Source organism: Megalobrama amblycephala, linkage group LG4, assembly GCF_018812025.1.
Source record: "Megalobrama amblycephala isolate DHTTF-2021 linkage group LG4, ASM1881202v1, whole genome shotgun sequence".
Lineage (NCBI taxonomy): Eukaryota > Metazoa > Chordata > Actinopteri > Cypriniformes > Xenocyprididae > Megalobrama > Megalobrama amblycephala.
This window is the reverse complement of record NC_063047.1, coordinates 34,640,745-34,657,263: the sequence shown is the minus strand read 5'-3', so window position 1 is coordinate 34,657,263 and position 16,519 is coordinate 34,640,745. Positions and strand designations below refer to the sequence as shown.

The 16,519-nt window shown below is 37.1% G+C and overlaps 1 protein-coding gene across 2 annotated transcripts in view; it reads right to left on the bottom strand.

The window, feature by feature from the left end:
• si:dkey-40c11.2 (drebrin-like protein B) overlaps positions 1–16,519 on the bottom strand; it is a 43,724-nt gene that overhangs the window by 12,281 nt on the left and 14,924 nt on the right. For both annotated transcript variants that reach the window (XM_048189025.1, XM_048189024.1), the window contains exons 2-4: positions 6,180–6,235; positions 4,739–4,851; positions 3,439–3,513 (exon numbers count right to left, since the gene is read on the bottom strand). In XM_048189025.1, coding sequence (XP_048044982.1) covers positions 3,439–3,513; positions 4,739–4,851; positions 6,180–6,235 — 244 coding nt within the window. The remainder of the gene's footprint in view (positions 1–3,438; positions 3,514–4,738; positions 4,852–6,179; positions 6,236–16,519) is intronic.

Genomic DNA, 16,519 nt, shown 5'->3' with positions numbered 1-16,519 from the left:
CGAAATTGTCTTATAAAGTCATAATATATACATTGTTTTTGAATTACCGTAAAAGCATTTTGTCACTCTCGCGTGAACATGAGGCGAGATTGTGGCGGGTCGGCGCAGCTCAACTTGCAAGTGCTGTTTTCTGGCATAGACATGCCAGAGGGGGTTAGTGCACGCCTCAAACACACCACTACAAGTCAATTAACCATCGTAAGGACTTAGAACACTATTTATGAAGGTAAAAAAGTTACTTAGTTCTGCTTTAAATCAGCATATTAGAATGATTTCAAAAAGAATCATCTGACACTGAAGCCTAGAGTAATGATGCTAAAAAAATCAGCTTTGCATCACAGGACTGTTTTTACTGTATTTTTGATCAAATTAATCCAGCCTTGGTTAGCATAAGAGACTTCTTTCAAAAAAATCTGAAACAACCCCAAAATTTTGATCGGATAATAGAAAATATATTTACAATTTATTTAATCAAAGCAATATAAAAATCTTTTGAAGTTTACAATGAATCCCTGGTTGGGAATTGCTAGTAACATGTCTTATATTCTTGATGTGTGCTATTCATAAACTGCTGTGAAATATTTTTGATTAATGGTCATCGTTGATGACTAGTGAAGTTATTAACGAAATTTTGTGAGAAATACGCCCATCTAATCTTTTAATTAACACCAAGGTAAAAATCAGCCTCTCTTACCACTTCCCTATGTTAGTTTTCAGCATCCTTTCAGCACTCCTCCTTTTTGTATATTTTTTGCCTATGTAGTAGGGGGGCAATCGTAGTTCGAGTAGAATATGGGCACACAAACTCATGAAATGTATATTATACATCCACCTAGATGGCTCAATGTACAATATTTTACAAAAAGCAATTGTAGGTTGTTGTTGTTTTTTTTGAAGCACTAAAGAGCTGACTAGTCATTCTGTACACATGACAGCTCTTACTAGCACAGACTCGTCATGAAGAGACAATAAAAAGTGTGAGTGATAAATGGAGAAAGCAGGGAGGAGTAACTAGAGGGATTTAGACTTTAGTGTGGCTCATCTTATTACTGATACTCTAAAGGCACAAGCCAACACGTACACTATGATAAATGAGTTTGGATTTTACATTTAGTTCAGTTCCCCATGACTGAATGTCTTTGGAGACTAGGCCTTGACTAGAGGCCAGGGGGAAAAAAATAGTGTTGTTGATCTTAAAGGGAAAGTCCACCCAAAAATGTAAACTCTGTCATCATTTAATCATCATTCCAAACCTGCATGTTCTTCTGTGAAACAGAAGAATTCTTCATATTTCAGATTTTCAATGTTTTTGTCCATTCACTGAGAAAGTCATTCAGGTTTGGAAAAACATGAAGGTGAGCAAATGATGACAGAACTTTAATTTTTGTGTGAACTATCCCTAAGTATTTATTCAAAATATCTGACAGTATAGTTGAAAGAAACATGAGGACAAGCACCTGTGGTGTGTCTGTGAATCGCAAAGGTTTTCACATTCGTCGTCGACTATGGCTTTGTCACACACTGTGTCTAACTGGAGACTTTGCAGAACCCTCAATCCGAATTTAGAAAGTGTTATCATTAATTTAGAAAAATGCCGAGACAGAACACTGTAAATGCCTCTGACAGCTTGTCTCCGGCTGTCTGATTTTATCCCATACAGTATGCACTCTAGTTAGTTTGGGGGCTCAGTCTCTCCCACGCCATAAAACTTAATTGCTGACCTTACATAACCTAGCAAAGTTCATCTGCTTGAACAAGCATCAATCAATACAGAAATAACCCAACAAGATCTAAATCCGAATGGAAATATAATAAAAGACACTTTTGTAACCCACTCATGCTGACATTTATCACACACAAACACACATTGTGGATGAACAACACAATACAAGGTCATAAAGGTTGCCGATCTCAAAAGAGAGGGAGAAACACTGCGATTTGAATAAACAGCATTCTTGGCATGCCTGTGGAGCTGACTGGGCAATGTCTTTATAAGGCATTAAAAACGTCCCAGACATTAAGTATGTTTGACGATCTCATACAACCATCCCAAAAATATGGAAATGTTAAAGAAACATCGCCTGGGTAGTGGAGTAAATAAATCCACAGAGAGAGACACGCACATATATCACAAGACACATAAAACATCCTAAAAGCTAACACCACTGCTGAAAATAAAAGCCCATTTTACATAACAAACATTTTTAACATTTTCCTTTCCTTAGAAATTTCTCTCTCTCTGTTAAATTTCCGCTCTTATTGGTCAGTCTGTGTGGTGCCTGTCAGTGGCACTGCTCGGCTGTTCAGGAGAACAATAGGGCATGGCATCAAGACAATAAGAGCTGGCATCAAGCTGCTAGCCATCACTTCATAGATATTAGCAAAGGAAGGAAACCATTTACAAGAGAATAAAACAGAGGAGTGCGTTTGAACACAGAGTTTGACGTTCCAGAATTGTGCGTGAGAGCCTTTTTTACATCTTCCACCCATTCATTCAAATAGGCACAAATCAAGAGTTTGTCTTAACCCTTTAATGGCCTCTCACCATTCGGTAGAGCATGTTGAGTGAAGAAAATCCTGTCGAGTTAATAAAAACACTGCACTCAACTCAACCTGACTGATCACTCAAGTTCTGTATGTGCATAATAGAGGTCAATGCATAATGAAAATATGAAATGTGGAATCAATAAATCTAAATAACAAAAAAATTGGGTCTGTAAAAAATAATTTTTTGGGGGGAAAGGGGGTTAAGCTAAATCCGTTTGTTCAAGCAAAGCAGCAATGTAAGGTAAGAAAGATAAAATCATATAAACCATTTAAAGCAGAAAGAGGAGAACTGTGATATCTGATTAGAAGCTATGACTAGACAAGTCTAGCAATCTTAATATGTAATTCCTTTTGCATGTTTCTCAAACTTAAATGCCTAAAGATGAGAAACTATAATTGCTGTAAAATGTATGCATATGTTTATGATGAATTCCAATAACATTCATTATCTGTATGTTTTCTATACAGGTTTAAGTGAAGTTCCTTCACAGAGAGATGAAGAGATAGAGCAGACGCCCTACAAAAAGGATGCAGAACATTGTACAGCCATACAAACACAGGATGTATATAAGAATGAGACAAATGTACGTATGGAGAATTTTTTTTTTTTACACACTCCATATCTGAATGCTTCCAAATGTAGCTGCGACAGTGCGTATATACTACATGATTAATGAAGGTTTAAACCGGCACACTATTGAAATACCTTGTAATCTGCAATAAAATGCAGTTATGAAACTCAAGTTTAGTTTAATGAGTTTGATCAATGAAGGATGTCAGAAACAAGTAAAGTAACCAGCTGAATATAGTGCTGTGATTACATGAACTTTTATGTAAAACAGAGGAGACATAGACGCCTAATTGTGTGGGCGACTTTTTTTTTTTGTTTACCTTGAAGAAGGCCTTGATGGCAGGCAGATGGCTGGCACATTCAGTTCTGCGGTGCTCATCCACACTATCACCAACCTGTTTGATGTAGACAGAAGAGACTGTGATTTACAAGATACCTACAAGTGACAGTACCATGATATTTAACAGACTTAAGCTTTCAAATAATCAAAATATAAACCCACAAAGTGTGAGACATATAATGTAGACACCTTTAAATATCCCATATATTATACACTCCCGTTCAAAGTTTGGCGTTGTACGATTTTTTAATGTTTTTGAGAGAAGTCCAACTGACGTATGCTCATCAAGGCTGCATTTATTTGATCAAAATACAGTAAAACAGTAATAATGTGAAACAATTTAAAATAACTGTTTTCTATTTTAATATATTCAATATGTAATTTATTCATGTGATGGCAAAGCTGAAATTTCAGGTCTTCAGTGTCACATGATCCTTCAGAAATCATTCAAATATTATTATAAACAGTTATGAAAACAGCTGTGCTGCTTAATATTTTTGTGGAAACCAGGATACATTTTTTATTATTGATAAATAGAACATTCAAAAGAAAAGCATTAATTTGAAATAGAAATGTTGTGTGATATTAATATTATAGGTCTTTACTGTCACCTTTGATCAACTGAATGCATCTTTGCGGAATAAAACTTTTCCTTTCAAAAAGAATGTCACGAGAATGTCTCTTCTGCAGTTAACAGGTCACAGAGACCACTCCCCCCTCCTCTATACAATGCCTGACTGGCTACAGATGGCACCTCTGACCCCAACCACAACATTCCCACTTCTCACCTTAGCAACTAGATCACGGTGGATATTAGAAAGGATCCCTGAATGCTTCTTTATGTCTGTGTCTGAGCTCCTTCAGTTACAAGTCTGAAGGTCAAAGCCCTTTTGTTAAGTGAAGCCATTGACACATCTCATCAACAGGAGCCTCACATCCATCGCTTAAATACAAAAAGATGTGGCAGCTCCAGCCAATGAGGAACCACTTCAGGCTCACACCCCATGGCAACATCCAATAGGAGCTAGGTATAAAGTTCTAACATCCAATCAGAACAAGGCAAAATGACCTCATCCAGAAGTATTTGTTATAAGAGCTAAAAACGTTTGAAGCACCCTAACAGTAGGGGAAAGGCAGATTTTCCATCTAAAATTTAGGATATTGTCAATTTGCAGTTTATGTAAAGAGATGAGAGAACTCAGACGCTACATTTCAGTGTATATATTTATTATGGCTGATATAAACTGACATTAACATACAGATTCTGCATGTGAACTTACCCAGCAGACCATGACAATCTGTGGTTGTCCTGTTTCTGTCAGTCCCACCCTGCAGAGGCCATACATGGGCCTGCTGTTGTGAAATTTCCCAACCAATTCTGTCAAACCTCCAGCTGGCAGATGAGAGAGAGAGAAATAAAGGGGGAAGGGAAAGACAAAATTAAAGAGGTCCAAAGTGTCTTCATGAAATATTGACCACGTGAAAGGAAACGTCTCAGCCACCATGAAACACTTGCATTCTTTTACCAGATTACCATGATAATCTACAAAGAACAGGATTGGTCTGATGTACTGTAATAACCAGAGCCGATCTATTTTCCTGCACTCAAGTGAGATTTTTCTGCTTCATCTGATATTAAGAGAAACAGTGTTGGCAGTCTCAGCCTTAATTAGTAATCCTCTGATTTAGAAGCATTTCACACCCAAATGTTGCATGATTGCCCTCAGACTGAGCTTTTAGAGTGCAAATAGAGTGCAACAGTGACTACCCACGTTTTCTGGAAATATTTTTTCCATTCATTTTCTCCATATTAATTTCAAAAACTCAGTGGGCAGTGCACATGCTTAGGACATTATTTAGGAGCAGTTAGCCCATGGGGTCCTGGGTATAAATCCCAATCCCACTCCCATTCTCTCACCTCTACGTCCCTGTCTATACTCCTGTCCTATAAATAAAGGCAAATAATCCCAAAAAATTATATAGGAAAAAAAGACAAATGTCCAAGCATGTTTAATGTGTTTTATGAATGAACTGTGCATTCTCATCCCAGACATAATACAATCCACACCTTTTGACTAATGACTTTTCTTGTTTATTTGTAATTACTGGAAAAGTATTTTTAAAGGGCTGTCAAATTAAAATTAGAATTTTTGAATATTTGTTGAATTTAAAATAAAAATCCATATTCGAATGCAAAAATTTTAGGTGCGTGTCAGGCAGCCCTATAAGGGACACACAAGATTATGACGTAAGACATGCTTTAATTATTTTGTTAGCCTATCCAGTTTAACCCACTAGATGTGGCGCTGCTGCGATGTTAATTCAAAACACTGCAGAAACAGAGACTCTCAATGCAGAGAAGATCTTGGTTTAGTCAAAACCGCAACCAAGCCGTTCACACATAATGCATTTTCCGTGCTCCTTTTCCATTATTTTCTATGCGCTAGACGGACACCTTTGACCACCGCACTGCACTCGACTTGATTATGTCATTCACAGTGCTTTATAGGATTGGATGGCCACTATTGAGCTCTTTTTCTGTTGTTCCTTTTTCCATGGAACTCTCGCCAATTTGTGAAATTCTATTTAGAATTATGTAGTGTAGTTCTTTATGAAAAAATATGCAAATAAAACAGTTTTTTTTTTTTTATAACCACACTGTCTTACTGAGAAAAATGTAAAAACACACAAAGAAAGATGAGTCATGGTTAAGAGTCTTACCTCCTGAATCTGTGAGTTTAAGATTGTTGGTCACTCCCTCATATGTAAATAAAGCCCTGAAAAAAACAGAGAGAGAAATACATCAGTATATTACACTGGAAATAAAACAGCAGACCACATTTCAGAAACTGGTGATAGACTCAAGTTACAAGATTTGTTGAAACCAGATTTTAACAATGTCCTGAAACAGACCATATCAAGGTCGTGCTGATAGCAATTCAAGATGAGGCGAGTGAAAAGTCAATATATCAATAGTAGAGACCCCCGACCTTTCACAGTCTGAAACAGATCACGGGCCCTCCTTGCATTCCTCGGCCAAACATAATCAACACCACATCCTCACTTACGTCATCTTAAAATGCAGTAAGTGGGCTAAGGCATGAGGACCATGTGTGCATTGTCCATGTGTTTATCCTACTCGTTCGCACCATCCCAGAATGCTCCACATATTGGACATGTATTGTGCATACCCAGCACTGACCCTGGTAAACCTACCAGGCCCTGTGAAGTAATGCATATACCAAATGTTCTCACAGAAGAGCGACATGAGTCATCGCCATCCCTCTTCCTTTACTACTGTTCTTGCGGTTTAGTTTTTCTGATTTGCAGCAAAAGTACCTCAGGATCTATTTCAATCAGAGAAGATGCCCGCTGTCGTTGCCTATGATTTTTCACATTATTAGTGAAGCTCTAATTTTGACAGGCACAAGTCAGCACTTGTAGCCCAATGTCCTTTGGGGATACTAGCTCTAATAACAAGTGTAATTGCAGTGTATGAATGAAATCGCAAAACAGCATTTGAACTCGGGTCACAGCTGTCTGTGGTTAAGTATCATTCATAGGCTGCACTGGGACTATTACTTGGAACTGAGGCTGAGAGAAAATAATGGATTTTGTATCAGGGCCACACCAAAGCAAACAGTGAGGTGGGGCACTCGGTTTGTGAGATTAATAAGATTTGAGGTTCAGTGCAATTGAAGTGCAACACTGCATTTGTTGGGATGGTCCATACCCAGTTTCCTTGCTTTAGGGTAACTATTAGTGAAACTTCTGAAGGGCTTGGGGAATGGGGATCATAGCCTGTAATGCTTTTGGAAGGGTTCCCTTCTGTGACAGTAATTGTGGTGGGACCCTCAAAGTGAGCTGTTGTGAGACTTCTTGTTTGAAATGGTAGCTGATAAAACTGTGTCTATATGGTGTTCAAATCCCATTCAAAGTATAATAAATAACTTTGGGCATATTCTGTTAGCAAAACTTCATGACTTCTATTATGAAGACATCATATTCCATCGTTTTAGCCTCTCCCCGAAGGAAAAAAATAAGTCAAGTGTCAGATAAGCCATTTTCTCTCAACATGTACTCCCAAGAATATACAGTTTCAAAATCACAAAACTAAAACGCCCTGGTTTACTGTTTTGTACTTGTTTCTTTAGACGTCAGGTGAAATGCATGGGCTTGAGTCTGTAAATGTATCAGTTGATATTCTGTCAAACTTGCTGTGGCAGGTACATCACAGATGAGTGACATCATTAACTGCTTAATCTCTGGGAAAACTTTTGACCATTTCTAGGAGTTAGTCAAATGTAAAATGTCAAGTAAATCCTATAATTGTATATAATAACAGCCTGGTTCATGGATCAAACTGGTCCAGTAAGAGCTGGGCAGATTTATTAGTTTCTCATGCCGCCCTTACTTTCAAAATACACTTATTACTGTATGAAAGGTTCATTTCTGAAAACAACTTTCTTGGATGCCTCATATGGGGAAATTATTTATTCACTTAAGGTACAAAAGGCTGTGCTGTATCATGAATCAGTCACGGCTGAAGGGCGTTGTTAGGTACAATGCAAAGTGGAGTGCCTGCAACCCCTTCAGCCGTGACTTATTCACGATACAGCACTAGCCTTGAGTACCTTATTGCTTTTATAAAACGGTTACCACACAATACAAATATTAAAGCCAAAAATATGTATTAATGCAACTTTCTTGAAGTAAACTGTCACTAAAAGCCTTCCTTCCACCAGATAAAATAGTCTCTGACCGTGAACAGCAACAGAAGTTACATTATTAGGCCATTAGATGGTGGCAAAGACTGTCTTTATGAGTGTGTCAGTCAGTAGCGAAGACTTTTACATTGAAAAGACTGAATTGTTGTGAACACGGAACAGGACGCAACTGACAAATGCTTTGACTAGTGCTGTCAGTCAAGGGAAAACCCCTTAACTGTTAAAAGGACAAGATAATACATCAGACATTTAAACAGATTGCTTATTATGAACATAGGACTGACCTGAAGGAAAATGCAAAATCTAAATGCAGGTAATAAATGTGTTCAGTTGATCTCTTTCTCACTATACTCTTCTATAATACAATAAGCTTCAATGAACAAAATTAATTGAGAACAAACAGTTTATGTTGCCAAGAGTGGTTGCTAAGGGTGTTGTGTAGTGATACACAGAACCGTTGGGTGAAGCGGTCATAGTCATGTTTTTTTTTGTGTGTGTGTGTGTGTGAAGAAAACAGCTATTGACCAGTCAGAATCAAGGACAGGAACTAACCATTTTATAAATGGTATTAATACATATTATAAATATATTAATTGCATATAATATGTTTTTTCTATTAATCCTATAGACAAAATATAATATTTTTGATACTAATTTAAAAGTATTAAAGGCAGGGTAGGTAAGAAATTTTGTTCCAAATTTGTTTAAACTTTCTATATATATACATGCATAATTAAAATGTAAGAACTCTGATAAAAAGAGTATAAAAATCGAGTGACTCTAGACCGTTTAATCTGTATTAAACACAGCTCATTATTTCCATCCGGGACGAAACATAGGATTGGCTTAGGCGGCTGTCACTCTCTCGCAACCATGGCAACCACCCTTTTGCCACACATGACCTGCCCACTTGCACGCGCACGTTTGATTTGGGAAATTCAAGAGGCATGGATCCTAGGAATACCAAAACAATGGCAGAGAAACAGCAAGCAAAATTCACAGTACCGGCCTATGCAGTTAGTGAAGGCAAACCAGGCAAAAAAGGAAGACAGTAACAGTACAAGAAAAGGCAATGAACAAAAAGTCTTTGGATAAACAAAGAAATAAAACGCGAGTTAATATCGGCGTGGCTCTCCAGCGATGGCGAGAACTGAGGGAACTCAAGGGGCTGAAAAGTGACTCCTTGATGGCTTTATTTCTGCTGGACAGGTAAATCTTTCTTTTTGTATTTTGATCATACATATTTTTTTGTTTATTTTTTCATGAAGCATGTGTCATTAGCACACGTAGCTGCGTAATATAGCTAACATAACATTACTTAGCGAGCCGTAGTAGAGACGATAAATAATCTATAGGCCTAGCTCAAGATGATAGCTATAGTGTTGAATTGTGCATAATTTTGCTTTAGATAACTAAATACATGTTTAACAGATAGTAGGCCTAACGTTACTCCGCATCTAGGAACTTTTCTTAGAACTATATTTACCCTCTGTCTAACTCTTTTACCATGTTCACCTGTAAGTTTACCTGCACGTTTATTTTCGCCTTTGTTTTGTTTTTATATTCTCTACCTATGTTTACTGATGTCTTTATCTTGTATCTGTGTGTGTCGTACACACTTTGTTGTATGTGTGTGTTATTATTTTGTGTCTGCAATGCAGTTGTGAGTTGATATTTGAGTGTATGTTACTCTGTTTATCTGTAGAACAACGTATATGTTATGAATCTTACACGAAATTCATCTTCATCACAGTGTAAATGATGGTAATGGAAAAACGTGTATCATGCAACCTGTTTTTAGCTTTGCCTTATAGATAACTAGCTCGTTAGCGAATCAAAAAATATATATTTTAAACTTTATCAATATCAATATGCTAGCTTGATAGTGAGTACTAAAATACATCTTGTTTGTTTATCTTCATAATTATAAAGTTATTTTTATTACATGTGATTCTGACATGATGTCACTACATGCACTGTGCTCCTTCCTCTCCGCTCGTCTCAGGTAAATAATGCGTCTTCCAGCTCAGTGGTCGGAGTCGCACGTTCATGCGTTTTGGGGGTGTGGCTTTGGAAGGAGCCCAGAAGGGAGGGGGTGGAGTGAATGGAAATAATGAGCTGTCTTTAAAACAGTCGTGAGAGGTCTACAGACACTCGATTTTTATACTTTCTTTTTCAGAGTACTTTCATTTTAAATATGTATTGATATATAAATAAAGTTTAAACAAATTTTGAAAAAAAAGTTTTTTATACATTTTTTACCTACCCTGCCTTTAATATAAATATTAACCATTTATATTTAAAACAATGATGTTTAGCCATCAAGTACTCAATTCTCAATTAAATATTCAATGTTAAACTTTGAAGTAAAACTTAAAAAATAACTGAAAGATTATTAAATAATGCATTATTTAATACTGATTCTAAATTAAAATTAGATATTAAAATAACATTACAAGATAAATGTTTGAATAAAAAAATGACCATAAAAAAGCCACTTTTCTCAAATAGATGGGAATAGATGAGTATCTTTATCAGAAGTTAAGCAAACACACAAAAATGTGCTTCTTTATGAACAGCAACATGCAGCAAACTGCATATTCACACTAAACTCATCACGAATCCATTGAGTTGCATGAACGACAACAATTGTGCAACAATCTTGTGCCAAAATTCAGGTTGAATAAAGTTGATCTGGGAATACACTGTGTAATGTGTCTTTTCCAAGTTTTAAATTAAACAAGGATTATTGGATAAAAATACTATTTCGCAAAATACACTATTTCATCAAAATGTCACATTTAATTCAATGTGTTACTTGCAGTTTTTTTTTCATTATTTGTGAAACGTATTAACGATTTCTGAGTGAAAATTGCATGAAACGTGAAATCCACACCATTTTTTTATTTTTTTTTTTATTTTAGTGTAGTTCATTCAAACACCTCTTATTGAGAATCCCCTCGCTCTGTACCCTGGAATTTACACTGAATGAGGATAATCTATACCAGCCTGTCGTCATCATGTCCCTATTGTCCTCAAAGCTTCTGATCTCTGGAAGCCTCCCAGATTGTGACCTCTGGGCTTTTGACTCAGAGCTCAGACATAAGCTACAACAACAGCCTGTTTCCCCTCATCAGAGTCTGTGTTCAACCAAACCAACCTACCAATCAGTCTGTAATTAGCATGTTGTGACACCATTGTTCCGGATCCTTCCTCCAGCATGGGAATATAAAGGCCGGGAGAGTGAGAGTAATGGGGGATCAGCGGTGTGCTTGTAACAGCTGTCTGTTAGGGTAACATGACACAAGTATATCATGAAGGGGAGCTTGCCAACACAGATGCTAATAAAAGGTTTTCCTCCTTCTGCTATGTCCTGGAGTTGACAGACATTTTTGTCCTGAGTGGGTGTGGCCTTGCCAAAGACTTAACATGAGGGGATATTTTTAGGCTAATAAAGCCTGTTCAATGAATCCAGCTTCAATCAATCCCAATTAAGCAAAAAAAATAATAATAATAATAATTACTGTAGTTCACTCATAATGACAGCTGGTACTAAGATCAAACAATGCTACAAAATTATGCTTCAGTGCATTACGATACACAAATTTGCATTTCATTTAGCAGCACAAATCCGGTGCACGTACAAGTCCTTTGTGTATCTGGTCACTTTCAACGCATGTTGTCCTATGGCTAACTGGTTCATCCAAGGGTCAAATCACATCATGCTGCAATCAATGTGTTTTAAACACGCAGCTCCAATGAAAGTACTGTTTTTTATCTATGCAGTAAGGACCACACACACGTTCTCATTGACATAGTAAAAGAGCACAAACAGTCAGCACTTCACTCATTGTCTTTCAGGCATGCATTGCATCTCCATGGCATCTATGACGTACCCTGGTGAGCTAAAGTACACATGCAGCTACAGTTGTTTTGCATGAACTGAAAGGACGGCTTTTGTTCTCGTCATTTACTCTCAGTCTTTCACTTTTCATATGAATCGTCTCAAAAATCCCACGTACTTGTATGAAACAGTAATCATCGGTTGACAATGGGGAGAATTCACTAAACTAAGCCACTTTTTGTAGGAAGTATTTAAGGGCAAAAGCCTGCATCTTTTTCACTAACCATCAGCAATCCAATTTTTAAAGTCATCATGAAATGGAAGTTTCGATCATCTTTTCTTCCTTACAAATACAATCTTAATAAAATAAATAAATAAATAAAGGTTCTTTATTGGCATTAATGGTTTCCATTGCACAAAAGGTTCTTTATAATGGAAAAGAGTTCTTCAGATTATTTAAATAAATAGGGCCAGATTTACTAACAGCTTGCGCCAGCGCAAACCCTCTTTTGGCATTAAAAAAATGTTTTTGAAATTTACTAAAGACACGCAGTGCAAAATTAGCACCGAAAAGGCATGGACTGATTTGTTTTTTTGGCTGATGACCTTATTGCGTATGCATTTGTAGGAGTTTCCCTTTCAGACGCAAAATTTATGGGAGGAGATTATTTAAATGAATCAAGCAATGTGATTTACTAATGTTTAAGCTAGTAAATTTACTGGTATATAACACCCCAAAATGTATGTACGTGTTTGTCAGATTACATTTAACAGATTACACTGCACCTGTGTCGACCCCCATCTGATGAAAGCATCAGCTCTGCTTATTTGTGACCCAAAGCTAATTTGCACTGCTCGTTAGATTGCGTTGGTCATTATGTAAATAATTTGACTGCGTCTGTGTTCTTTAATTTGCGCGTCAGCAGTAGTTCACGCACAAAACTTGCCACTCCCATTGGCACATTTGTGGAATTGCACTCTCACGCTAATTTCCCCCTTTACTAAATCTGGCCCATAGTCTTCACATCAAGAAAAAATTGTTATTTTAAGAACTGTTTGCAGAAAGGTTCTTTGGGGAGCCCAAATTGTTCTTCCAAAATCCTTCTGGACTAGACCGAGTTGGTCTGGAAATTATTTAAAAGATCTTGTCCTTAAAATGCTAAAAACAAAGCTGAGAAATCCAGGGGGAACAACATGCAAATGAGAGCAAGAACTGACTGCAAGAATAATGCATAAATAGTGTGACATGACTGTATATTAGGAAACTAACTAATGCTTAAAAAAACACTTCACCACGTCCCTTAATACATTTCTTGAAATCAAATCTAACGCTGCACTAGACATTTCCTGCCGTCTGTAGTTAGTGGAGAGAGGTGTTGTCTGGACTGGAAGTCGTCTGGACCGTCCTCACCTCACACATACACACTTCCTGTGTCAAGAGTCTGATGAGAAAAACACAAGCAGCCCTGTTCTGCAGTCCAGCCAGCTATGAGCTCAAGAACAGAGAATGAGGAATGGATGGAGAAACAAATGAGGGTGGACGAAATTTGGACAGGCAGCACAAAAGAGAAAGGAAAGAGAGGAAACATGGGAAGGCCATTTTAAGGCTGTAGGTGGTTGTGTCACAATTATAAAAAAAAAAACATTGCAATGGCACATCTGTAGGGTAAATTATATTAAAAAAACAATATTGTTTAATAAATGTAAATGTACACTCCTGTTCAAAATTTGGGGGTCCGTAAGATTTTTTCTAAAGAAATGAATACTTTTATTCAGAGATTCATTAAACTGGCCAAAAGTGACAGTAAAGACATTTATAATGTTACAAAATATTTTACTTCAAATAAATCCTATTCTTTTGAACTCATCAAGTAATCATGAAAAAAAATTTACAATTGAAAATATATTAAAATAGAATATATTTTGGTAATAATAATATTGCACCAATATTTCACAATATTACTGTTTTTACTGTATGATTGATGAAATAAATGCAGCCTTGATGAGCATCAGAGACAAAAAAAAAACGTATCCAGCGATGTTTAATTGTTGTATACATCCTATATACGAGTTCAAGTCAAGATATGTCTGAGATTCCTGTTAGTTTTCGATCTTAAGCGGTCAACAACATTTATGTGCTCTGATTCTGCATAAAGAGTGATGGGATGGCCGTTAAAGATATTACTCTTTATTGATTACTCATTCGTCCATGAGTGTACATGCACAGACATGACCACTGCTATTTATATAGTTCCTGCAAAGACAGGAGTGATTTGTGACATCTCACTAGAACATGAACAACCACATGAAATGAAGTCATTCCATCACTCCAGCATTTGGCATTCAAAACTTTCCAAGAGCTCAGAAATATGAACTGAATACTACTTATCACCACTTCAAATTAGGCAAAAACAGCATCTTTGCATTCTTTTTAAACAATATCCAAGTGTTAAGCAAAGTTGTCTCTAACATCCTGACTACATCTGTTCCCTGAAAGCAATGTTGATAAACTTGCAATAAACTCACACCAAATCTACTTGGATGTCCACCTTGCCTAAGATGGCCACATTCCATCTGCAGTGCGTAAAGCTGGAAAACAGCTGTGCAGAGGAGCATTCAGCAAAATCAATGGCTCAAGAGAGAAGAGTGGCCAGAGGAGTTTTACCTACCTGGTTGTGAAACCAACTGGCACAGAGGAAACCGTTTTCTCCTGAAAACGGTATGAAAAGTGTCAAGTGTCGTCTGTGGCATATTTTACAGTTCCAGAAAACCCCGTAGACACCTTAGTCTGAACTTACTAAATGACTACTAGTTCCTTGCCAGTTCAGCTTTAGTGTCTACAAATCTGCCTTTTTGGCTGTACTATTTGGCCCACTAATATTCTTGGGCCTGTTTAAAAAAATTTATCATAAATCCAAAGCAGACACGTAAAACCAACAGGTCCAAACATCACTACACTGAAATCACTGGTAGAAATGGCAGCTGGTATTATTTACATATGTAAAAAATCTTCACTGCTCATTATGAGCTGATAGGACCAGGTTTTTACTCATTCCAGGTGTCCTAAAAACTGGCTATAGAAATCCAAGCAGAAAAAACAACCCCACTCATAACAGCAATATGGAGAAAAGGTTTGCCCAAGCTTGCAGATAGTTGGCCTGAGGCGTTCATTGTGCAACAACACAATGTGCATTTGCTTGTGTGCTGAACCACAGATTATAGTTTAATATATCCGAATCTGATGAAAATGGATATTTTGTACCAAATACAGCATGTAAAAGTCAATAACAAGTAGGAGGAATGGAAACACAGCAAAAGAAAAGCCCTGCTTCTGAGAAAATGGCTCAGGATCATTACGGTCACTGAAGGATCAGACAGAGGCCTGGCAGACCTATACCAGTCTGAATGGTGGGCTCTCTAACAAACTTTGCAGAAAGTACTAAACAACTTGAGCACGTTGCCATCTGGCACAGCAACCTTGTCATACTGAATACAGTGTGCCAAGTGCTATTTATTTGAGTGTTTTTTGGTCTGGAACAGGCACAGGCAAATAGCTCGGCATACTAAAATGAGTTCGACAGCCAAGAGACCTGAAATGTAGCCTTAAACTCAGGGACACGAGTCTAATGAAGATGTATAATAATAATAGCAGCTATTAAATTAAATTTACTGCTTTGTATGGAGTTGTCTAAGCTTTATAAGGCATCCAAGTGAGAGTGTAACTAATGCTGCTTCTCCTTGTACAGAGGATCAGTCCCCTGGGTGCCAATTTTGCGCTAATGACAACTATTTCGAGAGTAAAATAGGAATGAACACGTCTGGATTTCCTGAGAGAGAGACACTGGAAGAATACAAAAGGATGGAGTGGAAGAGTTGACAATAAATAGCGGAGGAGAGAGGAGGGAGGATGGGGAAATGAAAAGAAGTATGGGGGACTGAATTTAAGAGGATGGGGGATGGGAAAAGAAAACAGGCCGAGGAGGTTGGCATGCAAATGTGATATATGGCTGCAAAATTAAGTGTTGTGCAAGTATGAGAAAGAGGGTATGAAAGAAAGCCTGGGAGTTTCTGTTCTGCCAAACAGCTAAACAAATATGACACACTGAAACAAAAGAACTGCATTTACATGCACAACCAAATTAGGGCTGCACGATATTGGAACTTGAAGTGTTTAAAATTGCTTGAATGTTTAAACTGACAGGACTTAAATCATGTGCAAATGATAAACTTTACCTCTAATTATTCTGCAAATCACATGCGTTTCAAATCACATGGGTTCTGGTCGGTACGGATCATGGATCAACTTTTCAAATTTCTACCTTTGCCAGAAATAGTAGACTGTTTAAAGCATTTACAAACCCGATTCCAAAAAAGTTGGGACACTGTACAAATTGTGAATAAAAACAGAATGCAATGATGTGGAAGTTTCAAATTTCAATATTTTATTCAGAATACAACATAGATGACATATCAAAAGTTTAAACTGAGAA